This window comes from Caretta caretta, chromosome 28, assembly GCF_965140235.1.
Source record: "Caretta caretta isolate rCarCar2 chromosome 28, rCarCar1.hap1, whole genome shotgun sequence".
In the NCBI taxonomy this organism is placed as follows: Eukaryota; Metazoa; Chordata; order Testudines; family Cheloniidae; genus Caretta; species Caretta caretta.
The window spans coordinates 647380-674268 of NC_134233.1; the positions used below are offsets into that span (position 1 = coordinate 647380).

Below are 26889 nucleotides of genomic sequence, written 5' to 3' on the forward strand. Positions count from 1 at the left end.
CTGACTGGCAGGGGAGAGCACCCGCTGCTGAGCCCCTGCCCCGCTCCCTGCCCCACGACGCCCACTAGTGCCCCACTTCGGCCAGCCCTACTTGCTGGGGGAGAGCGCCCGCTGCTGAGACTCCACCCTGCTCCCTGCCCCACAGCATCCCCTGGCAAATGCGCACCCTCTGAGCCCCCCACTCCCTGCAGCTCAGGCTCCCCACTTCTTGTGGCGCAGCACCCCCAGTTACCACCATGCTGAGGCGTTGGGCAGTGACCCATGGAGGAGAGCATCCCCTGCCCTGCCTGGCTTTGGAGAGCTCATTCGCGCGCGGGACACAGCAGCAGGGAGGCAAGATGTCTACAGCTCCAGCAGAAAGCAGCCCCCTTTGGGGAGGTGTGTGACTCACCGGCACTGGGGTCCCTGAGCCCCAAGGTAGCACTGCTCCCCTGCTTTGCAGAAGGGGCCGTAGGGGCTGTGGATGCTGCAGTTGGAGACGCACATCAGCCCGTTGCTCACGTTCAGTGGGAAGTAATATTTCTGGTACGCCGCGGGAATGATGGAGTCATTCTGGCAGACCGCTGGGGGGGAGGGCGAAAGCCGAGGCAGGTAAATACCACAGGAAAGCAACCCACCTCCCACTTCCTTCCTGGATGCTCAGACACTGCTCAGCCAGATGCGTCCCAAGGGACCCTCCAAAACAGGAACCGGGCCCAGAGAGCGACCGGATCCCGGGCTACAGGGGAGAAGGCATCTAACACCTGGGAGCCGCGCTTCGACCGATTCACACTGCACGGAACATGCGCATGGCGGCCAGAACGGCCTCCCCGGGGAGCTGCTGGATTCCCAGAGCATTTAAATGGAGCCTGTGTGACTCCAAACGCTCTGCACTCGCTCAGCCGGACGCAGAGATCACTGGGGTCCTTGCATCTGCCGGCCAGACCCTTAGCTGCGGTGAATCTGCTGTCAAGCCGCAGGCATAGATCCAGCTGTGATGCAAGTTCGCTCCAGCTGCGTCTCTGACCTTACAAACCTACAGGACCAGCCCCTGGCGTTATCCTGGGAGAGCAGGGAAGGGGGTGACGGGCAGAGACAGAGGCCAGCTGCGTCTCTGACCTTACAAACCTACAGGACCAGCCCCTGGCGTTATCCTGGGAGAGCAGGGAAGGGGGTGACGGGCAGAGACAGAGGCTCTGGGTCTTACCTGCTATGTTCAGATTTACCGAGTTGACCTGCGTGGCTCCAGGTTTAAAGCACAATTTGTCTGAAAACAAGAGAGAGGGAGACCCAAATGTGAATTGCAGCATCTGCGATTTGGGGGGGATCTGGCTCCAGGTTTGTGCATGTTTCCAGCCATGTTGGGGAGCAGGATGCATGCTGGAGGCCGAGCGGTTAGAAGGGGCTGTTCACAGTCCAGCATGCTGAGAGCCCACAGCCCTAGCGCGGTGGAACCCCAACGCCTGGGAGAAACTAGCCGGTCTGCATGACAGATGCAGCGGAGCGAGGTGGGGGTCTCCTTCATCTCCCCGGGGGCTCTGGAGACCCCCTCGGCTGGCTGGCGCCCCCTGGGAGCCCAAGACAGATGCAGGAAACACGGCAGGGTCGGCATGCAAGGCTCCGCAGCGACCCCGAAAGCCAGATGGCCAGCGCCGGGCCCGCAAAAGGGAGGCCGGCTGGCCAGGCGACGCACGGTACACACCCGGAGAGGAGCTGGTGCAATTGGTGGTGTTCAGCCGTGCTCTGACGTTGCCCACGGCCTGGGTGTACACACTGGTGTAGTTGGCGTAGGGCACGTCCAGGACCACGCGGTGATCCACCACCACGCTCCCATTGCTGTGGGAGGAGAAGAAGAATAGAAAGGCCGTCAGGGGCCACCGGATGACACCACCCCATCCCCAGGGTTGCCAGGCGTCCGGGTTCCAAGAGGAAGGCCTGGTCGAAAGGGGACCCTGGCAGCTCCGGCTGGCACTGCCGACCACTTGGTGAAACGTCCGGCCGGCGGTGCAGTGCGGGTAAGGCAGGCTAGTCCCTGCCTGCCCTGGGGCACCGCACTGCTCCCAGAAGCTGCCGCCAGGTCCCTGCAGCAACATGGCACATGGGCGGCCAGTGAGGCTCCATGCACTGACCTCGCGCCTACAGGCATCACCCCCACAGCTCTCATTGTTGGAGGTTCCCGGCCAATGGGAGCTGCGGAGCCAGGCCTCGGGCTGCGGGCTGCGCGTGGAGCCTCACTGACTGCCCATGTGCCTAGGGGCTGCAGGGACATGGTGACAACTTCCTGGAAACAGCGGCAAGTGCCACAGGGACACCCCACCCTGAACCCCTCCTGCACCCCAACTCCCTGCCCCAGCCCAGGGAGTTTGCTTTTGTGCGACTAGAAAGTTGGCGACCCTTTCTCCCACCCCCATCATGGGGCCCGGGCCCCACACCTCACCTCAGCTGGATCACCTCGATGCTGAGGAACCCAGGCACCGTCTCCCTGTAGATCGGGTCCATCTGCAAGAGAGTGGGCTCAGCACGGTGGGCGCAAAGTGCTCCCCCTACTCCATGGAGCCCTGGCCCCCTTCCCTGCGCTCCGCACAGACATGCCCTGCTGCAGCAGCTGTCCCCCGCTCAGCAGAGACCCTGCTCCCCCAAACCGGTGGGATGCTCCTTCCTCCAGACTGCCTTGGACCTTCCACGGCTCAACCCAGCCCCAGGGACCATCCCCCACCTGCCAAAGCCCCAAGCCTCCCATAATGCATTGCATCAGGGCCTCTGCCCCTAGGAGACACCGCGGCTCTGTGCAATGGGGCACTGCCTCCACAGACCCTGCAATCTAACCCCTCACCGGCGTGCCAGACCCCAGCTCTGCCCCCACTACAGCAGTTCCCCATTCACCCACAGCTCCGCGCGTTCCCCCCAGCCGTCCTGAGTCCAGTCTCCCTCACCCGGGTACGGAAGATTTCCACAAACACTTTGAACGCTGTGGACCTTGGATCCTCCATGCTTTCGGAGAAGTTCATGTTCGTCACCACCACGGTGACATTGATCTCCGCCTTCACCACATCTACACATGGAAAACAAAGTGCAGCTTTGGCAGCCCCGAGCGCTCACGAGCCGGGGAGGACGAGCGGGGGCTCGCCAGGCTGGGTTTAAACACCACGAGATAGGGGCAGGGGTAATTAAAGAGCCAAATGAGTTTGGCTCCTGTTCTAAGCCTCTAAAGTTGCTCCATCATTGGAGAATCAAGGAACGGACGGGCTAGAAGGGAGCCTGAGTCCAGATCCTCACGCTGAGCCAGGACCAGTAACCCCAGCCCAGCCCTGACGGGTGTTTGTCCAACCTGCTCTGAGAAGCCTCCAGAGACAGGACCCGCCCATGGCACCTGTTCTGGAGCCGAGCTACCCTGAGAGCCAGGAAGCGTTTCCTAAAACCCAGTTGAGCTCGGCCTTGCTCCGGATTAAGCCCCTTGCTCCTTCTCCTGCCTTTGGGGGCCCCGGAGTACAACTGACCCTGTCCCCTCAGACCAGCCCTTCCCCGACCTGCAGGCTGGGCTCAAGTCCTCACCGTCCTCCACGCTGACCACACCCGGGTTCAACCTCGCCCCCTAGGTCGGGTTTCTAGCCCTCGGATCGTCCTCTGCATGGCCACTCCCCCGTTTGCCCCCAGCTCCCCTAATGTGCCCAGAGTTCGCCACAGACCCATGGCTGGGGCTTACCGGCACCAACAGAGCAGGACGACCCCCTCCCCCATTCACACATCCTGGGTTAATATTAGCCTTTTTTGCACCCGTCTCACATTTGCTTGTGCGATGCTCTTGCAAAAAAGGCGAGTGTCAGTCACGGGTCGCAGGAACAAACACCCCGGTAAAGCCACCAGGGTCGCCTGGTAAAGTAAAGCTGCTCCAGGTCAATTAAGACACCGGGGGCCAATTAAGAACTTTCCAGAAGGCAAGGAGAAGGCTAGGTTGATTGGGACACCTGAAGCCAATCAGGGGCTGGCTGAAACTAGTTAAAAGCCTCCCAGTTAGTCAGGTGGGTGCGCATGTCAGGAGCTGTGGGAGGAAGTTGTGCTGTTGGAGAGGCTGAGTAGTACGCACCATATCAGGCACAAGGAAGGAGCCCATGAGGGAAGGGTGAAGTGGAGCTTGAGGAAGTGAGGGCTGCTGTGGGGGAAGTAGCCCAGGGAATTCTACATGTCATGTTTCTAAAAGGTCAGCTACCATAGCTGATACTATTAGGGTCCCTGGGCTGGAGCCTGGAGTAGAGGATGGGCCTGGGCTCTCCCCCACACCTTTGCCACCTGATTAATCACTGAGACTGGGAGACGACAGAGACTGTGCAAGGAAGGAAAATTCTCCTCACCTTCCTTGCTGGCTTATGATGAAAATGGTTCAGTAGACTGTGACCCTTGTCTCGAGAGAAAGAAGGGTTACGTGGAGGGTCACGGTGAGCCTCTGAGACTAGCAAAATCCGCCAGGAAATGCAGGACCCATGGAGGCAAGGACAGAGCTTTGTCACAGTCCCCAAAAGGCTCAGGGACTGACAGTCCAACAGGGACCCACAGAGCGATGGGGGAGGCCAGAGCCACTCACCGATGTTGATGTTGTTCATCACCGTTTCGCACCGCTCCCCTGTAAATCCCGAAAGGCAGAGACACTTGTTCGCAAGGGGCGTCCCTCCATTCTGGCACCTCAGGGGCTCCAGCGTGGTGGCGGGAACTTCAGGGGAGCAAAGAGAGAAATGGGACTGAATGAGGACATACACCTGAAAGGGACCCCTCGCCCGGCACTGAGATGTGGGCACCTCTGGGGTGAGCGTGGGAAATGGTAATGGTTTGCCACAAGTTTCTAGCCAGGAATTAACTTCACATCCCAGTTAGCCACTGATGTGGATGATGTGATTTTTGTGTGTGACAATAGCCCCTGCATGCCCCAATCCGTAAGGAGGACCCCATCGTGCTGGGCACTGCACCTGCCCCGACTGAGATCAGGGACCCCACGGTGCTGGTCAGTGGCTGAGCCAGGAATAGAGTCTACGGTTCCCAGTCTGCCGCCCCTACCTTCCTCGTGGAACCCTGCTCCCCATAGAAACCCACAACTCACCCGCAGTGGTTGTGGTGCCAGTGGGGTTTGTGGGGTGGCTGCTGGTCCCTGGGATTTTGGTTGGCACAGTCACGGAAGTACTTGTGCTGCTAGACTGCGTCTGAGTCACAAGGCTGGTCACAGTGCCGGGTTTCCTCGTGGGAACCGAAGAACCTGTCGAGACGGAAAGAGGAGGCACCATGGACCTTGTAGAAGACACTTGACTTGTTCCTGGCTCGGACGTCATCACTGTGCGAGAGATGCCAGAGGAGGACCCTGTGGCGGTAGGCGAAGAAACAGTCGTAGCCAATGTTTCCTCGTGGCTGTTGGATTTGGTTGGGCTTGGAACAGAACGGGTTGTCGTTGGCAGTGTCTCATGGTGGGTGGATGCCGGAGGACTTGAGTAGGAAAGTGTTGTTGCCAGGGTGGTCTCGCTGGTGGTGGATGAAGATATGGTTGGATGGGACTCTTTTGTCTTTACGGTAGACTCAGTGGAAGATGTGGTCACAGGCGGCTGAGGAGAGACTGTTGTCAAAGTTGTCTGTCGGCTGCTGAATTCCTCTGTGTTAGGGACAGAAAGAGTTGTTACTCCTCTACTCTCAGTACTTGTGAATTCAGTCGGAGTTGGATGGAGAGGGGCCGATGTCACGGTTGTCTTCTTGCTGGTGAATTCAGGTACGGTTGTATGGGACACAGATGTCATGGTGCTACTCTCGATGGAAGATGTTGGCACAATGGGCTGAGAGGTGGCTGTTGTCAAGCTTGTCTCACTGGTGGAGATTTCACTTCTGGCAGGCGCAGAAAGAGTGGTTGCCAGTGTCGTTTGGTTGTGAGTGAGTCCTGTTGCTGGGACATAGGGAGTTGAGGTTACGGTGGTCTCATTCTTTGGGAATTCAGTCATAAGAGTGGAAGGACTAGTTGCCTTGGTTCTCTCATTGGTGCTGAATTCGGGTAGGGTTGTATGGGACACAGATGCCATTGTCCTACTCTCCGTGGAAGATGTCACGACAGTTGGCTGGGATGTGACTGTTGTCAAGTTTGTCTCACGGGTGGAGCTTTCTGCTGTAGCTGCCACAGAGAGTGTGGAAGACCTTGTGACTTCAGGAACCGTTGTCCCGGAAAGACTTGTTGTGAGTGTGGTTTCATTAGTGGGGACTTCAGACATGGTTGAATAGCGCCCAGTTGTCTTTACAATGCTTGTTGCCAAAGTTGTCTCCTTTCTGGTGAACTCAGACACAGCTGAGTGGGAGGGAAACGTCACTGAAGGGCTCTGAGAGGAAGGGGTGGTCAGAGCTGGTTGGGAGGTGGCCATTGTAGAGTTCGTTTCAAGGGTGGAGATTTCAGGTGTAACAGGTACAGAGAGAGTTGTTGATATCGTGGTCTCAGCCGGGGTAGATTTTGAAGCCGTTTCTACAGGAAACCTAGTTGCCATGGTAGTCTCACGGCCTGTGAATTCTGTTAAAGTCAGATGTGGAGGAGTTGTCATTGGGGGTGCGGCACTGGTAATGAATTCAGGAACTGTTGTGTGTGACACGTTTGTCGTGATGGCACTCTCAGTAGAAGATGTTGAAACAACTGCAGAGGAAGTAGCTCTTGTAGCCGCTGTCTCGCTGGTGGATATCTCAGATGTAGCAGACGCAGAGGGTGTTGATGACAATGTCGTTTCACTGTGGGTCAATTCTGGTGAAGCTGGAGCAGAAACCGTTGTTGCCAGAGTCGTTTCCTTGGCTGTTTTTTCAGAGAGGGTTGTGTGAGAGACAGAAGTCAAGAAGGTGCTCTGGGTGGAAGAGCTGGGCACCGTTGCCGGTGGAGAGGATGTTGCTGAGGTTGTCTCACTGTTACTTGTTTCCATTGTGGTATGCCCTGAAGAAGGTGTTATCACATTGTGTGTGGATGTCTCTGTCATTGGAAGAGAAGGAGTACTTGCCATGGTAGTCTCTGTCCTTGGGAATCCAGTACCAGTTGGATGGGGTGGAGCCAATGTCACGGTTGTCCCATTGGTGGTGAATTCAGGCACCGTGGGGTGTGTGACAGTCATCCTTATGGGACTTTTACTGGACGATGCTGTCAGAGTTGACTCGGAAGCAGTCATCAGTCTTTCCTCCCTTGTGGAAATTTCGGCTGTTCTCGGGACCAGAAGAGAGGTTGCCATGGGAGTCTCACTGTTTGTATATTCACTAAAGGTCGGGGGAAGAGTTGTTGTTGTTAGGGTTGTCTCACCGGTGAAAGTTTCAGGTAGTGTTGGGAGAGAGACACTTCTTGTTATCTCCCTGGAAGATGTTGAAACAACTGCAGAGTTAGTAGCTCCTGTAGCCGCTCTCTCGCTGGTGGATATCTCAGATGTAGCAGACGCAGAGGGTGTTGATGACAATGTTGTTTCACTGTGGGTCAATTCTGGTGAAGCTGGAGCAGAAACTGTTGTTGCCAGAGTCGTTTCCTTGGCTGTGCTTTCAGAGAGGGTTGTGGGAGAGACAGAAGTCAGGAAGGTGCTCTGGGTGGAAGAGCTGGGCACCGTTGCCGGTGGAGAGGATGTTGCTGAGGTTGTCTCACTGTTACTTGTTTCCATTGTGGTGTGCGCTGAAGAAGGTGTTATCACATTGTGTGTGGATGTCTCTGTCATTGGAAGAGAAGGAGTGCTTGCCATGCTAGTCTCTGTCCTTGGGAATTCAGTACCAGTTGGATGGGGTGGAGCCAATGTCCCGGTTGTCCCATTGGTGGTGAATTCAGACACCGCGGGGTGTGTGACAGTCGTCCTTATGGGACTTTCACTGGACGATGCTGTCAGAGGAGACTGGGAAGCAGTCGTCAGATGTTCTCCTGTAGCTGTCTCTGAGGAACTCGTGTGTGTGCTTCTCTCTGTGGTGGCTACAGACGTCTTTGGGACGGGAGCTGTGGCTGAGCTCGGTGGCTCTGTGCTGGACCGAACCGCTGTGCTGTGTGCTGTCTCCCGTACTGTGAACTCAGCTGTTGTTGGCATCGACTGGGTCCCTGCTACTGTCGTGGTCAGCTGACTGAGTGGGGAAAATTACCATGGCTTCATCACTCATGGAACCAATTACAGATCATGCCTTTCCCATGGGCCGCTGCTGAGTTACCCACCCCACGTTCTGCAGTGCAACCCCGCCTGACACCGTGCTGGGGCAGCGTGGAAATCACTGACTGGCAGGGGACAGCACCCGCTGCTGAGCCCCTGCTCCGCTCCCTGCCCCACGACGCCCGCTAGTGCCCCACTTGGGCCAGCCCTACTTGCTGGGGGAGAGCGCCCGCTGCTGAGACTCCACCCTGCTCCCTGCCCCACAGCATCCCCTGGCAAATGCGCACCCTCTGAGCCCCCCACTCCCTACAGCTCAGGCTCCCCACTTCTTGTGGCGCAGCACCCCCAGTTACCACCATGCTGAGGCGTTGGGCAGTGACCCATGGAGGAGAGCATCCCCTGCCCTGCCTGGCTTTGGAGAGCTCATTCGCGCGCGGGACACAGCAGCAGGGAGGCAAGATGTCTATAGCTCCAGCAGAAAGCAGCCCCCTTTGGGGAGGTGTGTGACTCACCGGCACTGGGGTCCCTGAGCCCCAAGGTAGCACTGCTCCCCTGCTTTGCAGAAGGGGCCGTAGGGGCTGTGGATGCTGCAGTTGGAGACGCACATCAGCCCGTTGCTCACGTTCAGTGGGAAGTAATATTTCTGGTACGCCGCGGGAATGATGGAGTCATTCTGGCAGACCGCTGGGGGGGAGGGCGAAAGCCGAGGCAGGTAAATACCACAGGAAAGCAACCCACCTCCCACTTCCTTCCTGGATGCTCAGACACTGCTCAGCCAGATGCGTCCCAAGGGACCCTCCAAAACAGGAACCGGGCCCAGAGAGCGACCGGATCCCGGGCTACAGGGGAGAAGGCATCTAACACCTGGGAGCCGCGCTTCGACCGATTCAGACTGCACGGAACATGCGCATGGCGGCCAGAACGGCCTCCCCGGGGAGCTGCTGGATTCCCAGAGCATTTAAATGGAGCCTGTGTGACTCCAAACGCTCTGCACTCGCTCAGCCGGACGCAGAGATCACTGGGGTCCTTGCATCTGCCGGCCAGACCCTTAGCTGCGGTGAATCCGCTGTCAAGCCACAGGCATAGATCCAGCTGTGATGCAAGTTCGCTCCAGCTGCGTCTCTGACCTTACAAACCTACAGGACCGGCCCCTGGCGTTATCCTGGGAGAGCAGGGAAGGGGGTGACGGGCAGAGACAGAGGCTCTGGGTCTTACCTGCTATGTTCAGATTTACCGAGTTGACCTGCGTGGCTCCAGGTTTAAAGCACAATTTGTCTGAAAACAAGAGAGAGGGAGACCCAAATGTGAGTTGCAGCATCTGCGATTTGGGGGGGATCTGGCTCCAGGTTTGTGCATGTTTCCAGCCACGTTGGGGAGCAGGATGCACGCTGGAGGCCGAGCGGTTAGAAGGGGCTGTTCACAGTCCAGCATGCTGAGAGCCCACAGCCCTAGCGCGGTGGAACCCCAACGCCTGGGAGAAACTAGCCGGTCTGCATGACAGATGCAGCGGAGCGAGGTGGGGGTCTCCTTCATCTCCCCAGGGGCTCTGGAGACCCCCTCGGCTGGCTGGCGCCCCCTGGGAGCCCAAGAGAGATGCAGGAAACACGGCAGGGACGGCATGCAAGGCTCCGCAGCGACCCCGAAAGCCAGATGGCCAGCGCCGGGCCCGCAAAAGGGAGGCCGGCTGGCCAGGCGACGCGCGGTACACACCCGGAGAGGAGCTGGTGCAATTGGTGGTGTTCAGCCGTGCTCTGACGTTGCCCACGGCCTGGGTGTACACACTGGTGTAGTTGGCGTACGGCACGTCCAGGACCACGCGGTGATCCACCACCACGCTCCCATTGCTGTGGGAGGAGAAGAAGAATAGAAAGGCCGTCAGGGGACCACTGGATGACACCACCCCATCCCCAGGGTTGCCAGGCATCCGGGTTCCAACAGGAAGGCCTGGTCGAAAGGGGACCCTGGCAGCTCCGGTTGGCACTGCCGACCACTTGGTGAAACGTCCGGCCGGCGGTGCAGTGCGGGTAAGGCAGGCTAGTCCCTGCCTGCCCTGGGGCACCGCACTGCTCCCAGAAGCTGCCGCCAGGTCCCTGCAGGAACATGGCACATGGGCGGCCAGTGAGGCTCCATGCACTGACCTCGCGCCTGCAGGCATCACCCCCACAGCTCTCGTTGTTGGAGGTTCCCGGCCAATGGGAGCTGCGGAGCCAGGCCTCGGGCTGCGGGCTGCGCGTGGAGCCTCACTGACTGCCCATGTGCCTAGGGGCTGCAGGGACATGGTGACAACTTCCTGGAAACAGCGGCAAGTGCCACAGGGACACCCCACCCTGAACCCCTCCTGCACCCCAACTCCCTGCCCCAGCCCAGGGAGTTTGCTTTTGTGCGACTAGAAAGTTGGCGACCCTTTCTCCCACCCCCATCATGGGGCCCGGGCCCCACACCTCACCAGAGCTGGATCACCTCGATGCTGAGGAACCCAGGCACCGTCTCCCTGTAGATCGGGTCCATCTGCAAGAGAGCGGGCTCAGCACGGTGGGCGCAAAGTGCTCCCCCTACTCCATGGAGCCCTGGCCCCCTTCCCTGCGCTCCGCACAGACCTGCCCTGCTGCAGCAGCTGTCCCCTGCCCAGCAGAGACCCTCCTCCCCCAAACCAGTGGGATGCTCCTTCCTCCAGACTGCCTTGGACCTTCCACGGCTCAACCCAGCCCCAGGGACCATCCCCCACCTGCCAAAGCCCCAAACCTCCCATAATGCATTGCATCAGGGCCTCTGCCCCTAGGAGACACCACGGCCCTGAGCAATGGGGCACTGCCTCCACAGACCCTGCAAATCTAACCCCTCACTGGCGTGCCAGACCCCATCTCTGCCCCACTACAGCAGTTCCCCATTCACCCACAGCTCCGCGCGTTCCCCCCAGCCCGCCTGAGTCCGGTCTCCCTCACCCGGGTACGGAAGATTTCCACAAACTCTTTGAACGCTGTGGACGTTGGATCCTCCATGCTTTCGGAGAAGTTCATGTTCGTCACCACCACGGTGACATTGATCTCCGCCTTCACCACATCTGCACATGGGAAACAAAGTGCAGCTTTGGCAGCCCTGAGTGCTCACAAGCCGGGGAGGACGAGCGGGGGCTCGCCAGGCTGGGTTTAAACGCCATGAGATCGGGGCGGGGGTAATTAAAGAGCCAAATGAGTTTGGCTCCTCTTCTGAGCCTCTAAAGTTGGTCCATCATTGGAGAATCCAGGAACGGATGGGCTGGAAGGGAGCCTGAGTCCAGATCCTCACGCTGAGCCAGGACCAGTAACCCCAGCCCAGCCCTGACGGGTGTTTGTCCAACCTGCTCTGAGGAGCAGGAGCCGAGCTATCCTGAGAGCCAGGAAGCGTTTCCTAAAACCCAGTTGAGCTCGGCCTTGCACCGGATTAAGCCCCTTGCTCCTTCTCCTGCCTTCGGGGGCCCCGGAGAACAACTGACCCTGTCCCCTCAGACCAGCCCTTCCCCGACCTGCAGGCCGGGCTCAAGTCCCCACCATCCTCCACGCTGACCACACCCTGGTTCAACCTTGCCCCCTAGGTCGGGTTTCTAGCCCTTGGATCGTCCTCTGCGTGGCCACTCGCCCGTTTGCCCCCAGCTCCCCTAATGTGCCCAGAGCTCACCACAGACCCATGGCTGGGGGCTTACCGGCGCCAACAGAGCAGGACGACCCCCTCCCCCATTCACACATCCTGAGTTGATATTAGCCTTTTTTGCACCCGTCTCACATTTGCTTGTGCGATGCTCTTGCAAAAAAGGCGACTGTCAGTCACGGGTCGCAGGAACAAACACCCTGGTAAAGCCACCACGGTCGCCTGGTAAAGTAAAGCTGCTCCAGGTCAATTAAGACACCTGGGGCCATTTAAGAACTTTCCAGAAGGCAGGGAGAAGGCTAGGTTGATTGGGACACCTAAAGCCAATCAGGGGCTGGCTGAAACTAGTTAAAAGCCTCCCAGTTAGTCAGGTGGGTGCGCATGTCAGGAGCTGTGGGAGGAAGTTGTGCTGTTGGAGAGGCTGAGTAGTACGCACCATATCAGGCACAAGGAAGGAGCCCATGAGGGAAGGGTGAAGTGGAGCTTGAGGAAGTGAGGGCTGCTGTGGGGGAAGTAGCCCAGGGAATTCTACATGTCATGTTTCTAAAAGGTCAGCTACCATAGCTGATACTATTAGGGTCCCTGGGCTGGAGCCTGGAGTAGAGGATGGGCCTGGGCTCTCCCCCACACCTTTGCCACCTGATTAATCACTGAGACTGGGAGACGACAGAGACTGTGCAAGGAAGGAAACTTCTCCTCACCTTCCTTGCTGGCTTATGATGAAAATGGTTCAGTAGACTGTGACCCTTGTCTCGAGAGAAAGAAGGGTTACGTGGAGGGTCACGGTGAGCCTCTGAGACTAGCAAAATCCGCCAGGAAATGCAGGACCCATGGAGGCAAGGACAGAGCTTTGTCACAGTCCCCAAAAGGCTCAGGGACTGACAGTCCAACAGGGACCCACAGAGCGATGGGGGAGGCCAGAGCCACTCACCGATGTTGATGTTGTTCATCACCGTTTCGCACCGCTCCCCTGTAAATCCCGAAAGGCAGAGACACTTGTTCGCAAGGGGCGTCCCTCCATTCTGGCACCTCAGGGGCTCCAGCGTGGTGGCGGGAACTTCAGGGGAGCAAAGAGAGAAATGGGACTGAATGAGGACACACACCTGAAAGGGACCCCTCGCCCGGCACTGAGATGCGGGCACCTCTGGGGTGAGCATGGGAAATGGTAATGGTTTGCCACAAGTTTCTAGCCAGGAATTAACTTCACATCCCAGTTAGCCACTGATGTGGATGATGTGATTTTTGTGTGTGACAATAGCCCCTGCATGCCCCAAACCGTAAGGAGGACCCCATCGTGCTGGGCACTGCACCTGCCCCGACTGAGATCAGGGACCCCACGGTGCTGGTCAGTGGCTGAGCCAGGAATAGAGTCTACGGTTCCCAGTCTGCCGCCCCTACCTTCCTCGTGGAACCCTGCTCCCCATAGAAACCCACAACTCACCCGCAGTGGTTGTGGTGCCAGTGGGGTTTGTGGGGTGGCTGCTGGTCCCTGGGATTTTGGTTGGCACAGTCACGGAAGTACTTGTGCTGCTAGACTGCGTCTGAGTCACAAGGCTGGTCACAGTGCCGGGTTTCCTCGTGGGAACCGAAGAACCTGTCGAGACGGAAAGAGGAGGCACCATGGACCTTGTAGAAGACACTTGACTTGTTCCTGGCTCGGACGTCATCACTGTGCGAGAGATGCCAGAGGAGGACCCTGTGGCGGTAGGCGAAGAAACAGTCGTAGCCAATGTTTCCTCGTGGCTGTTGGATTTGGTTGGGCTTGGAACAGAACGGGTTGTCGTTGGCAGTGTCTCATGGTGGGTGGATGCCGGAGGACTTGAGTAGGAAAGTGTTGTTGCCAGGGTGGTCTCGCTGGTGGTGGATGAAGATATGGTTGGATGGGACTCTTTTGTCTTTACGGTAGACTCAGTGGAAGATGTGGTCACAGGCGGCTGAGGAGAGACTGTTGTCAAAGTTGTCTGTCGGCTGCTGAATTCCTCTGTGTTAGGGACAGAAAGAGTTGTTACTCCTCTACTCTCAGTACTTGTGAATTCAGTCGGAGTTGGATGGAGAGGGGCCGACGTCACGGTTGTCTTCTTGCTGGTGAATTCAGGTACGGTTGTATGGGACACAGATGTCATGGTGCTACTCTCGATGGAAGATGTTGGCACAATGGGCTGAGAGGTGGCTGTTGTCAAGCTTGTCTCACTGGTGGAGATTTCACTTCTGGCAGGCGCAGAAAGAGTGGTTGCCAGTGTCGTTTGGTTGTGAGTGAGTCCTGTTGCTGGGACATAGGGAGTTGAGGTTACGGTGGTCTCATTCTTTGGGAATTCAGTCATAAGAGTGGAAGGACTAGTTGCCTTGGTTCTCTCATTGGTGCTGAATTCGGGTAGGGTTGTATGGGACACAGATGCCATTGTCCTACTCTCCGTGGAAGATGTCACGACAGTTGGCTGGGATGTGACTGTTGTCAAGTTTGTCTCACGGGTGGAGCTTTCTGCTGTAGCTGCCACAGAGAGTGTGGAAGACCTTGTGACTTCAGGAACCGTTGTCCCGGAAAGACTTGTTGTGAGTGTGGTTTCATTGGTGGGGACTTCAGACATGGTTGAATAGCGCCCAGTTGTCTTTACAATGCTTGTTGCCAAAGTTGTCTCCTTTCTGGTGAACTCAGATACAGCTGAGTGGGAGGGAAACGTCACTGAAGGGCTCTGAGAGGAAGGGGTGGTCAGAGCTGGTTGGGAGGTGGCCATTGTAGAGTTCGTTTCAAGGGTGGAGATTTCAGGTGTAACAGGTACAGAGAGAGTTGTTGATATCGTGGTCTCAGCCTGGGTAGATTTTGAAGTCGTTTCTACAGGAAACCTAGTTGCCAGGGTAGTCTCACGGCCTGTGAATTCTGTTAAAGTCAGATGTGGAGGAGTTGTCATTGGGGGTGCGGCACTGGTAATGAATTCAGGAACTGTTGTGTGTGACACGTTTGTCGTGATGGCACTCTCAGTAGAAGATGTTGATACAACTGCAGTGTGAGTAGCTGTTGTCGCCGCTGTCTCGCTGGTGGATGTTTCAGATGTAGCAGATGCAGAGGGTGTTGTTGACAATGTTGTATCGCTATTCGTGAATTCTGCTGAAACTGGAGCAGAAACCATTGTTGCCAGAGTCGTTTCCTTGGCTGTGCTTTCAGAGAGGGTTGTGGGAGAGACAGAAGTCAAGAAGGTGCTCTGAGTGGAAGAGCTGGGCACCGTTGCCGGTGAAGAGGATGTTGCTGAGGTTGTCTCACTGTTACTTGTTTCCATTGTGGGGTGCACTGAAGAAGGTGTTATCGCATTGTGTGTGGATGTCTCTGTCATTGGAAGAGAAGGAGTGCTTGCCATGCTAGTCTCTGTCCTTGGGAATTCAGTACCAGTTGGATGGGGTGGAGCCAATGTCACGGTTGTCTCATTGGTGGTGAATTCAGAGACTGTTGGCTGTGTGATGGTGCTCGCATCAGCCGTGGAACTCAGGTTTGAAATGCTGGGTATGGAGACAGACTCAGAGAGGGTGCTGGACTCAGATGTGAGGGTCAGGCTGGAAACCCTGGGTGTGGAGACTAACTCCGAGACGGTGCTGGACTTGGATGTCAAGGACAGGATTGAAGCACTGGGCATGGAAACGGGCTCAGAGACGGTGCTTGACTCAGCCATGGAGGTCGAGCTGGAAGCACTGGGTGTAGAGATGGACTTGGAGATGGTTCTGGTCTCAGCCGTGGAGGTCAGACTAGAAGCACTGGGAGTGGAGAAGGACTCAGAGACTGTCCTGGCTTCTACAGTGGAAGTCAGGGTGGAAGCTCTGGGCGTGGAGATGGACTCAGGGACAGTGCTGGACTCAGCCGTAGTGGTCGGGATGGAAGCGCTGGGTGAGAAGACGGGCTTGGAGACAGTGCTGGACTTGGCCATGGAGATTGGGCTGGAAACACCTGGCATGGAGACGGACTCGGAGACTGTTGTTGAGTGAGCCATGGAAGTCAGGCTGGAAGCTCTAGGTGTGGACACGGACTCAGAGTTGGTGCTGGTCTCGGCCACAGAGGTTGGGCTGGAAAATCTGGGCGTAGAGATGGACTCAGGGACAGTGCTGCTCTGGTCCGTGGAGGTCGGGCTGGAATCTCTGGGAGAGGAGACAGACTCGGAGCTGGTGCTGATCTTGCTTGTGAAGGTCGGGCTGGAAACTCTGGCTGTGGAGATGGACTTGGAGTTGGTGCTGGTCTCGGCCACAGAGGTTGGGCTGGAAGATATGGGGGTGGAGACGGACTTGGAGACAGTGCTGGACTCGGCCATGGAGGTCAGGCTGGAAGCTCTGGGGGTAGAGATGGACTCGGAGCCGGTGCTGGTCTGAGTCACAGAGGTCGGTCTAGAAGTGCTGGACGGAGAGATGGACTCGGAGGTACTGGTCTCAGCCACAGAGGTCAGGCTCAAAGTTCTGGGAGAGGAGACGGACACAGAGGCAGTGCTCGTCTCGGTCCTAGAGGTCAGGGTGAAAGAGCTTTCCGTGGAGACGGATTTAGAGATGGTGCTGCTCTCTGCCGTGGAGGTCGGGCTGGAAGCTCTGGGCAAAGAGACGGACTCGGAGCCGGTGCTGGTCTGAGTCACAGAGGTCGGTCTAGAAGTGCTGGATGGAGACGTGGACTCGGAGGTGCTGGTCTCGGTCATAGAGGTCGGGGTGGAAGCGCTTTGCGTCGAGATGGACACAGAGGCAGTGCTGGTCTCAGTCCCAGAGGTGAGGATGGAAGCACTATGCGTGGAGATGGATTCGGAGTTGGTGCTGGTCTCGGTCCCAGAGATCGAGGTGGAAGCACTTTGCATGGAGACGAATTCGGAGACAGCGCTGGACTCGGTCCTAGAGGTCGGACTGGAAGCTCTGGACACAGGGCTGGTCTCAGTCCTAGAGGTCGGGCTGGAAGCACTTTGCGTGGAGATAGATTTGGAGATGGTGCCGCTCTCAGCCACAGAGCTTGGGCTGGAAGATCTGGGCATGGAGACGGACTCGGAGAGAGTGATAGTCTCGGCCATGGAGGTCGGGCTGGAAGCTCTGGGCGAGGAGACAGACTCGGAGACACTGCTAGTCTCAGTCCTAGAGGTCAGGGTGGAAGTGCTTTGCATGGAGACGGATTCGGAGACGGTGCTGCTCTCTGCCGTGGAGGTCGGGCTGGAAGCTCTAGGGGAGGAGACGGACTCGGACCTGGTGCTGGACTCAGCCGTTGCGCTCGGGCGGGAAGCTGCATGGGAGGAGAAGGACTCAGAGACGCTGCTGCTCTCGGTCGTGGATGTCGGACTGGAAGCTCTGGGTGAGGAGATGGACTCGGAGCCGGTACTGGTCTGAATCACAGAGGTCGCTCTAGAAGTGCTGGAAGGAGAGATGGACTCAGAGGTGCTGGTCTCAGCCACAGAGATCGGGCTGGAAGCGCTTTGCGTGGAGACGGGCTCGGAGCCCGTGCTAGTCTCGGCTGTGGAAGTCAGGCTGGAAGCACTGGGCGTAGAGACCGACTCGAAGATGGTGGTGGTCTGAGTCACAGAGGTTGGGCTGGAAGAGCTGAACAGAGAGATGGACTCGAACGTAGTGGTAGGAATGAAAGCTCTGGGCATAGAGACGGTCTCGGAGCCGGTGCTGGTCTCTGCTGTGGAGGTCGGACTGGTAGCTATGGACACAGGGCTGGTCTCAGTCCTAGAACTTGGGCTGGAAGCGCTTTGCATGGAGATGGATTCGGAGACGGTGCTGCTCTCGGCCACAGAGGTCAGGCTGGAAGCACTGGGCGTAGATACGGACTCGGACACAGTGCTGGTCTCGGCCATGGAGGTCGGGATGGAAGCTCTAGGGGAGGAGACGGACTCGGACCTGGTGCTGGACACAGCCGTAGGGCTCGGGCTGGAAGCTGCATGGGAGGAGAAGGACTCGGAGATGCTGCTGCTCTTGGTCGTGGATGTCAGACTGGAAGCTCTGGGTGAGGAGATGGACTTGGAGACGGTGCTGGTCTGAGTCACAGAGGTCGCTCTAGAAGTGCTGGAAGGAGAGATGGACTCAGAGGTGATGGTCTCAGCCACAGAGGTCGGGCTGGAAGCGCTTTGTATGGGGACGGACTCGGAGACAGTGCTGGTCTCGGCCATGGAGGTCAGGATGGAAGCTCTAGGGGAGGAGACGGACTCGGACCTGGTGCTGGACACAGCCGTTGCGCTCGGGCTGGAAGCTGCATGGGAGGAGAAGGACTCGGAGATGCTGCTGCTCTCGGTCGTGGATGTCGGACTGGAAGCTCTGGGTGAGGAGATGGACTCAGAGCCGGTGCTGGTCTGAGTCACAGAGGTCGGTCTAGAAGTGCTGGATGGAGAGGTGGACTCGGAGGTGCTAATCTTGGCCATGGAGGTCATGCTGGAAGCTCTGGGTGAGGAGACAGACTCGAAGACACTGCTAGTCTCAGTCCTAGAGGTCAGGGTGGAAGTGCTTTGCATGGAAACGGATTCGGAGACGGTGCTGCTCTCTGCCGTGGAGGTCAGGCTGGAAGCTCTAGGTGAGGAGATGGACTTGGACACAGTGCTGGTCTCGGCCACAGAGGTCGGGCTGCAAGCACTTTGCGTGGAGACAGACTCGGAGATGGTGCTGGACTCGGAGATAGGGGACAGGCTGGAAGCACTGGGCATAGATACGGACTCAGAGACAGTGCTGGTCTCGGCCATGGAGGTCGGGAGGGAAGCTCTAGGGGAGGAGACGGACTCGGACCTGGTGCTGGACTCAGCCGCAGCGCTCGGGCTGGAAGCTGCATGGGAGGAGAAGGACTCAGAGATGCTGCTGCTCTCGGTTGTGGATGTCGGACTGGAAGCTCTGGGTGAGGAGAAGGACTCAGAGATGGTGCTGGTCTGAGTCACAGAGGTCGGTCTAGAAGTGCTGGATGGAGAGGTGGACTCGGAGGTGCTGGTCTTGGCCATAGAGCTCAGGCTGGAAGCTCTGGGCGAGGAGATGGAGACAGAGGCAGTGCTCGTCTCGGTCCTAGAGGTCGGGGTGGAAGCGCTTCGCGTTGAGATGGATTCAGAGATGGTGCTGGTCTTAGTCACAGAGGTCGGGCTGAAAGAGCTGGACAGAGAGATGGACTCATACGGGGTGGTTGGGATGGAAGCTCTGGGCATAGAGGCGGTCTCTGAGCTGGTGCTGGTCTCTGCTGTGGAGGTCGGACTGGAAGCTATGGACACAGGGCTGGTCTCAGTCCTAGAGGTCGGGCTGGAAGCGCTTTGCGTGGAGATGGATTCGGAGACGGTGCTGCTCTCGGCCACAGAGCTTGGGCTTGGAGCACTGGGCGTAGATACGGACTCGGAGACAGTGCTGGTCTCGGCCATGGAGGTCGGGATGGAAGCTCTAGGGGAGGAGACGGACTCGGACCTGGTGCTGGACACAGCCGTAGGGCTCGGGCTGGAAGCTGCATGGGAGGAGAAGGACTCGGAGATGCTGCTGCTCTTGGTCGTGGATGTCAGACTGGAAGCTCTGGGTGAGGAGATGGACTTGGAGACGGTGCTGGTCTCAGCCACAGAGGTCGGGCTGGAAGGGCTTTGTATGGAGATGGACTCGGACCTGGTGCTCGTCTCAGCCATAGAGGTCGGGGTGAAAGATCTGGGCCTGGAGACGAACTCGGAGACAGTGCTGGTCTCAGCCATGGAGGTCGGGCTGGAAGCTCTAGGGGAGGAGACAGACTCGGACCTGGTGCTGGTCTCGGCCATAGAGCTCAGGCTAGAAGATCTGGGCATGGAGACGGACTTGGAGACAGTGCTGGTCTGAGTCACAGAGGTCGGTCTAGAAGTGCTGGATGGAGAGGTGGACTCGGAGGTGCTGGTCTCGGCCATAGAGCTCGGGCTGGAAGCTCTGGGCAAGGAGATGGACACAGAGGCAGTGCTCGTCTTGGTCCTAGAGGTCGGGGTGGAAGCGCTTTGCGTTGAGATGGATTCAGAGATGGTGCTGGTCTGAGTCACAGAGGTCGGGTTGGAAGAGCTGAACAGAGAGATGGACTCATACGGGGTGGTTGGGATGGAAGCTCTGGGCATAGAGACGGTCTCGGAGCCGGTGCTGGTCTCTGCTGTGGAGGTCGGACTGGAAGCTATGGACACAGGGCTGGTCTCAGTCCTAGAGGTCGGGCTGGAAGCGCTTTGCGTGGAGATGGATTCGGAGACGGTGCTGCTCTCGGCCACAGAGCTTGGGCTGGAAGATCTGGGCATGGAGACGGACTCGGAGACAGTGCTGGTCTTGGCCACAGAGGACGGGCTGAAAGGGCTTTGTATGGAGATGGACTCAGACCTGGTGCTCGTCTCAGCCATAGAGGTCGGGGTGACAGATCTGGGCATGGAGACGAACTCGGAGACAGTGCTGGTCTCGGCCACAGAGGTTGGGCGGAAAGCGCTTTGCGTGGAGACAGATTCGGAGATGGTGCTGGACTCGGTCATAGAGGTCAGGCTGGAAGCACTGGGCGTAGATATGGACTCAGAGACAGTGCTGGTCTCGGCCATGGAGGTCGGGCTGGAAGCTCTGGGTGAGGAGATGGACTCGGAGCCGGTGCTGGTCTGAGTCACAGAGGTCGCTCTAGAAGTGCTGGAAGGAGAGATGGACTCAGAGGTGATGGTCTCAGCCACAGAGGTCGGGCTGGAAGCGCTTTGTATGGAGACGGCCTCGGAGACAGCGCTGGTCTCGGCCATGGAGGTCAGGATGGAAGCTCTAGGGGAGGAGACGGACTCGGACCTGGTGCTGGACACAGCCGTTGCGCTCGGGCTGGAAGCTGCATGGGAGGAGAAGGACTCGGAGATGCTGCTGCTCTCGGTCGTGGATGTCGGACTGGAAGCTCTGGGTGAGGAGATGGACTCAGAGCCGGTGCTGGTCTGAGTCACAGAGGTCGGTCTAGAAGTGCTGGATGGAGAGGTGGACTCGGAGGTGCTAGTCTTGGCCATGGAGGTCATGCTGGAAGCTCTGGGTGAGGAGACAGACTCGAAGACACTGCTAGTCTCAGTCCTAGAGGTCAGGGTGGAAGTGCTTTGCATGGAAACGGATTCGGAGACGGTGCTGCTCTCTGCCGTGGAGGTCAGGCTGGAAGCTCTAGGTGAGGAGATGGACTTGGACACAGTGCTGGTCTCGGCCACAGAGGTCGGGCTGAAAGCACTTTGCGTGGAGACAGATTCGGAGATGGTGCTGGACTCGGAGATAGGGGACAGGCTGGAAGCACTGGGCGTAGATACGGACTCAGAGACAGTGCTGGTCTCGGCCATGGAGGTCGGGAGGGAAGCTCTAGGGGAGGAGACGGACTCGGACCTGGTGCTGGACACAGCCGTAGGGCTCGGGCTGGAAGCTGCATGGGAGGAGAAGGACTCGGAGATGCTGCTGCTTTCGGTCGTGGATGTCAGACTGGAAGCTCTGGGTGAGGAGATGGACTTGGAGACGGTGCTGGTCTGAGTCACAGAGGTCGGTCTAGAAGTGCTGGAAGGAGAGATGGACTCAGAGGTGCTGGTCTCAGCCACAGAGGTCGGGTTGGAAGGGCTTTGTATGGAGATGGACTCGGACCTGGTGCTCGTCTCAGCCATAGAGGTCGGGGTGAAAGATCTGGCCATGGAGACAAACTCGGAGACAGTGCTGGTCTCAGCCATGGAGGTCGGGCTGGAAGCTCTAGGGGAGGAGACAGACTCGGAGACACTGCTAGTCTCAGTCCTAGAGGTTAGGGTGGAAGTGCTTTGCATGGAGATGGATTCGGAGATGGTGCTGGACTCGGCCATAGAGGTCAGGCTGGAAGCACTGGGCGTAGATACGGACTCAGAGACAGAGCTGGTCTCAGCCATGGACGTCGGGCTGGAAGCTCTAGGGGAGGAGACAGACTCGGACCTGGTGCTGGTCTCGGTCACAGAGCTCAGGCTAGAAGATCTGGGCATGGAGACGGACTTGGAGACAGTGCTGGTCTGAGTCACAGAGGTCGGTCTAGAAGCGCTGGATGGAGAGGTGGACTCGGAGGGGCTGGTCTCGGCCATAGAGCTCGGGCTGGAAGCTCTGGGCGAGGAGATGGACACAGAGACAGTGCTAGTCTCAGTCCTAGAGGTCAGGGTGGAAGCGCTTTGCGTGGAGATGGATTCGGAGATGGTGCTGCTCTCGGCCACAGAGCTTGGGCTGGAAGATCTGGGCATGGAGACGGACTCGGACACAGTGCTGGTCTTGGTCACAGAGCTCGGGCTGAAAGCGCTTTGCATTGAGACAGATTCGGAGATGGTGCTGGACTCGGTCATAGAGGTCAGGCTGGAAGCACTGGGCGTAGATACGGACTCGGACACAGTGCTGGTCTCGGCCATGGAGGTCGGGATGGAAGCTCTAGGGGAGGAGACGGACTCGGACCTGGTGCTGGACTCAGCCGTAGAGCTCGGGCTGGAAGCTTCGTGGGAGGAGAAGGACTCGGAGATGCTGCTGCTCTCGGTCGTGGATGTCAGACTGGAAGCTCTGGCTGAGGAGATGGACTCAGAGATGGTGCTGGTCTGAGTCACAGAGGTCGGTCTAGAAGTGCTGGATGGCGAAATGGACTCGGAGGTGCTGGTCTCGGCCATAGAGCTTGGGCTGGAAGCTCTGGGCGAGGAGATGGACACAGAGACAGTGCTCGTCTCGGTCCTAGAGGTCGGGGTGGAAGCGCTTTGCGTTGAGATGGATTCAGAGATGGTGCTGGTCTGAGTCACAGAGGTCGGGCTGAAAGAGCTGGACAGAGAGATGGACTCATACGGGGTGGTTGGGATGGAAGCTCTGGGCATAGAGGCGGTCTCTGAGCTGGTGCTGGTCTCTGCTGTGGAGGTCGGACTGGAAGCTATGGACACAGGGCTGGTCTCAGTCCTAGAGGTCGGGCTGGACGCGCTTTGCGTGGAGATGGATTCGGAGATGGTGCTGCTCTCGGCCACAGAGCTTGGGCTGGAAGATCTGGGCATGGAGACGGAATCGGAGAGAGTGATAGTCTCGGCCATGGAGGTTGGGCTGGAAGCTCTGGGCGAGGAGACAGACTCGGAGACAGGGCTGGTCTCAGTCCTAGAGGTCAGGGTGGAAGTGCTTTGCGTGGAGACGGATTCAGAGACGGTGCTGCTCTCCACCGTGGAGGTCAGGCTGGAAGCTCTAGGGGAGGAGACGGACTCGGACACAGTGCTGGCCTCGGCCACAGAGGTCGGGCTGAAAGCACTGGGCATAGATACGGACTCAGAGACAGCGCTGGTCTCGGCCATGGAGGTCGGGATGGAAGCTGTAGGGGAGGAGACGGACTCGGACCTGGTGCTGGACTCAGCCGTAGAGCTCGGGCTGGAAGCTGCATGGGAGGAGAAGGACTCAGAGATGCTGCTGCTCTCGGTCGTGGATGTCGGACTGGAAGCTCTGGGTGAGGAGATGGACTCAGAGCCGGTGCTGGTCTGAGTCACAGAGGTCGGTCTAGAAGTGCTGGATGGAGAGGTGGACTCGGAGGTGCTAGTCTTGGCCATGGAGGTCATGCTGGAAGCTCTGGGTGAGGAGACAGACTCGGAGACAGGGCTGGTCTCAGTCCTAGAGGTCAGGGTGGAAGTGCTTTGCATGGAAACGGATTCGGAGACGGTGCTGCTCTCTGCCGTGGAGGTCAGGCTGGAAGCTCTAGGTGAGGAGATGGACTTGGACACAGTGCTGGTCTCGGCCACAGAGGTCGGGCTGAAAGCACTTTGCGTGGAGACAGATTCGGAGATGGTGCTGGACTCGGAGATAGGGGACAGGCTGGAAGCACTGGGCGTAGATACGGACTCAGAGACAGTGCTGGTCTCGGCCATGGAGGTCGGGAGGGAAGCTCTAGGGGAGGAGACGGACTCGGACCTGGTGCTGGACTCAGCCGCAGCGCTCGGGCTGGAAGCTGCATGGGAAGAGAAGGACTCAGACATGCTGCTGCTCTCGGTTGTGGATGTTGGACTGGAAGCTCTGGGTGAGGAGATGGACTTGGAGACGGTGCTGGTCTCAGCCACAGAGGTCGGGCTGGAAGGGCTTTGTATGGAGATGGACTCGGACCTGGTGCTCGTCTCAGCCATAGAGGTCGGGGTGAAAGATCTGGGCCTGGAGACGAACTCGGAGACAGTGCTGGTCTCAGCCATGGAGGTCGGGCTGGAAGCTCTAGGGGAGGAGACAGACTCGGACCTGGTGCTGGTCTCGGCCATAGAGCTCAGGCTAGAAGATCTGGGCATGGAGACGGACTTGGAGACAGTGCTGGTCTGAGTCACAGAGGTCGGTCTAGAAGTGCTGGATGGAGAGGTGGACTCGGAGGTGCTGGTCTCGGCCATAGAGCTCGGGCTGGAAGCTCTGGGCGAGGAGATGGACACAGAGGCAGTGCTCGTCTCGGTCCTAGAGGTCGGGGTGGAAGCGCTTTGCGTGGAGATGGATTCGGAGACGGTGCTGCTCTCGGCCACAGAGCTTGGGCTGGAAGTTCTGGGCATGGAGACGGACTCGGAGACAGTGCTGGTCTTGGCCACAGAGGACGGGCTGAAAGGGCTTTGTATGGAGATGGACTCAGACCTGGTGCTCGTCTCAGCCATAGAGGTCGGGGTGACAGATCTGGGCATGGAGACGAACTCGGAGACAGTGCTGGTCTCGGCCACAGAGGTTGGGCGGAAAGCGATTTGCGTGGAGACAGATTCGGAGATGGTGCTGGACTCGGCCATAGAGCTCAGGCTGGAAGCTCTGGGTGAGGAGATAGACACAGAGGCAGTGCTGGTCTCGGTCCCAGAGATCGAGGTGGAAGCACTTTGCGTGGAGATGAATTTGGAGACAGTGATGGACTCGGTCCTAGAGGTCGGGGTGGAAGCTCTGGGCATAGAGACAGACTCCGAGACAGTGCTGATCTCGGCTCTGGAGGTCGGGCTGGAAGCATTGGGCGTAGAGACGGTCTCGGAGCCGGTGCTGGTCTCTGCTGTGGAGGTCGGACTGGTAGCTATGGACACAGGGCTGGTCTCAGTCCTAGAGGTTGGGCTGGAAGCGCTTTGCGTGTAGATGGATTCGGAGGCGGTGCTGCTCTCCACCGTGGAGGTCAGGCTGGAAGCTCTAGGGGAGGAGACGGACTCGGAGACAGTGCTGGTCTCGGCCATGGAGGTCGGGCTGAAAGCACTTTGCGTGGAGACAGACTCGGAGATGGTGCTGGACTCGGTCATAGAGCTCAGGCTGGAAGCACTGGGCATAGATATGGACTCAGAGACAGTGCTGGTCTCTGCCATGGAGGTCGGGCTGGAAGCTATAGGGGAGGAGACGGACTCGGACCTGGTGCTGGACACAGCCGTAGGGCTCAGGCTGGAAGCTGCATGGGAGGAGAAGGACTCGGAGATGCTGCTGCTCTCAGTCGTGGATGTCAGACTGGAAGCTCTGAGTGAGGAGATGGACTTGGAGACGGTGCTGGTCTCAGCCATAAAGGTCAGGCTGGAAGCACTGGGCGTAGATGCGGACTCGGAGACAGTGCTGGTCTCGGCCATGGACGTCGGGCTGGAAGCTCTAGGGGAGGAGACAGACTCGGACCTGGTGCTGGTCTCGGCCATAGAGCTCAGGCTAGAAGATCTGGGCATGGAGACGGAGTTGGAGACAGTGCTGGTCTGAGTCACAGAATTCGGTCTAGAAGTGCTGGATGGAGAGGTGGACTCGGAGGTCCTGGTCTCGGCCATAGAGCTCGGGCTGGAAGCTCTGGGCGAGGAGATGGACACAGAGGCAGTGCTCGTCTCGGTCCTAGAGGTCGGGGTGGAAGCGCTTTGCGTTGAGATGGATTCAGAGAGGGTGCTGGTCTCAGCCACAGAGATCGGGCTGAAAGAGCTGGAGAGAGAGATGGACTCATACGGGGTGGTTGGGATGGAAGCTCTGGGCATAGAGACGGTCTCAGAGCCGGTGCTGGTCTCTACCGTGGAAGTCGGACTGGAAGCTATGGACACAGGGCTGGTCTCAGTCCTAGAGGTCGGGCTGGAAGCGCTTTGCGTGGAGATGGATTCAGAGACGGTGCTCCTCTTGGCCACAGAGCTTGGGCTGGAAGATCTGGGCAGGGAGACAGACTCGGAGACAGGGCTTATCTCGGTCCTAGAGATCGGGGTGGAAGCGCTTTGCGTCGAGATGGATTCATAGACAGTGCTAGTCTTGGCCATGGAGGTCGGGCTGGAAGCTCTGGGCGAGGAGACAGACTCGGAGACACTGCTAGTCTCAGTCCTAGAGGTTGGGCTGGAAGCACTTTGCGTGGAGATGGATTCGGAGACGGTGCTGCTCTCCACCGTGGAGGTCGGACTGGAAGCTCTGGACACAGGGCTGGTCTCAGTCCTAGAGGTTAGGCTGGAAGCACTTTGCGTGGAGATGGATTCGGAGACGGTGCTGCTCTCCGCCGTGGAGGTCGGGAGGGAAGCTCTAGGGGAGGAGACGGACTCGGACCTGGTGCTGGACTCAGCCGTAGCGCTCGGGCGGGAAGCTGCATGGGAAGAGAAGGACTCAGAGATGCTGCTGCTCTCGGTTGTGGATGTCGGACTGGAAGCTCTGGGTGAGGAGATGGACTCAGAGATGGTGCTGGTCTGAGTCACAGAGGTCGGTCTAGAAGTGCTGGATGGAGAGGTGGACTCGGAGGTGCTGGTCTCGGCCATAGAGCTCGGGCTGGAAGCTCTGGGCGAGGAGATGGACACAGAGGCAGTGCTCGTCTCGGTCCTAGAGGTCGGGGTGGAAGCGCTTTGCGTTGAGATGGATTCAGAGACGGTGCTGGTCTGAGTCACAGAGGTCGGGCTGAAAGAGCTGGACAGAGAGATGGACTCATACGGGGTGGTTGGGATGGAAGCTCTGGGCATAGAGACGGTCTCGGAGCCGGTGCTGGTCTCTGCTGTGGAGGTCGGACTGGAAGCTATGGACTCAGCGCTGGTCTCAGTCCTAGAGGTTGGGCTGGAAGCGCTTTGAGTGGAGATGGATTGGGAGATGGTGCTGCTCTCGGCCACAGAGCTTGGGCTGGAAGATCTGGGCAGGGAGACGAAATCGGAGAGAGTGATAGTCTCGGCCATGGAGGTTGGGCTGGAAGCTCTGGGCGAGGAGACAGACTCGGAGACACTGCTAGTCTCAGTCCTAGAGGTTGGGCTGGAAGCACTTTGCGTGGAGATGGATTCGGAGACGGTGCTGCTCTCTGCCGTGGAGGTCAGGCTGGAAGCTCTAGGGGAGGAGACGGACTCGGACACAGTGCTGGTCTTGGCCA

At 58.3% G+C, this 26889-nt stretch overlaps 1 protein-coding gene across 1 annotated transcript; it reads right to left on the reverse strand.

The window, feature by feature from the left end:
* Positions 1 to 387: 387 nt before the first annotated feature.
* LOC142070215 (uncharacterized) lies at positions 388 to 24781 on the reverse strand. Its single transcript, XM_075123755.1, has 15 exons — positions 13147 to 24781; positions 12637 to 12762; positions 11024 to 11142; positions 10528 to 10589; positions 9792 to 9925; positions 9297 to 9356; positions 8594 to 8765; positions 7430 to 8058; positions 5069 to 6775; positions 4559 to 4684; positions 2913 to 3031; positions 2417 to 2478; positions 1682 to 1815; positions 1187 to 1246; positions 388 to 563 (listed from the first exon to the last, which is right to left on the reverse strand). The coding sequence occupies exons 1-15, from the start codon at positions 24779 to 24781 to the stop codon at positions 388 to 390; spliced, it is 15321 nt and encodes a 5106-aa protein (XP_074979856.1).
* Between the last annotated feature and the right edge of the window lie 2108 nt (positions 24782 to 26889).

Coding starts and splice junctions, on each gene's coding strand:
- LOC142070215 (XM_075123755.1), bottom strand. CDS start 24,781: ATGGCCGAGACCAGCACTGTCTCCGAGTCCGTCTCCTCCCCTAGAGCT. Junction 12,763..13,146: donor TGGCACCACAACCACTGCGG/GTGAGTTGTGGG, acceptor GCTCCCCTGAAG/TTCCCGCCACCACGCTGGAG. Junction 4,685..5,068: donor TGGCACCACAACCACTGCGG/GTGAGTTGTGGG, acceptor GCTCCCCTGAAG/TTCCCGCCACCACGCTGGAG.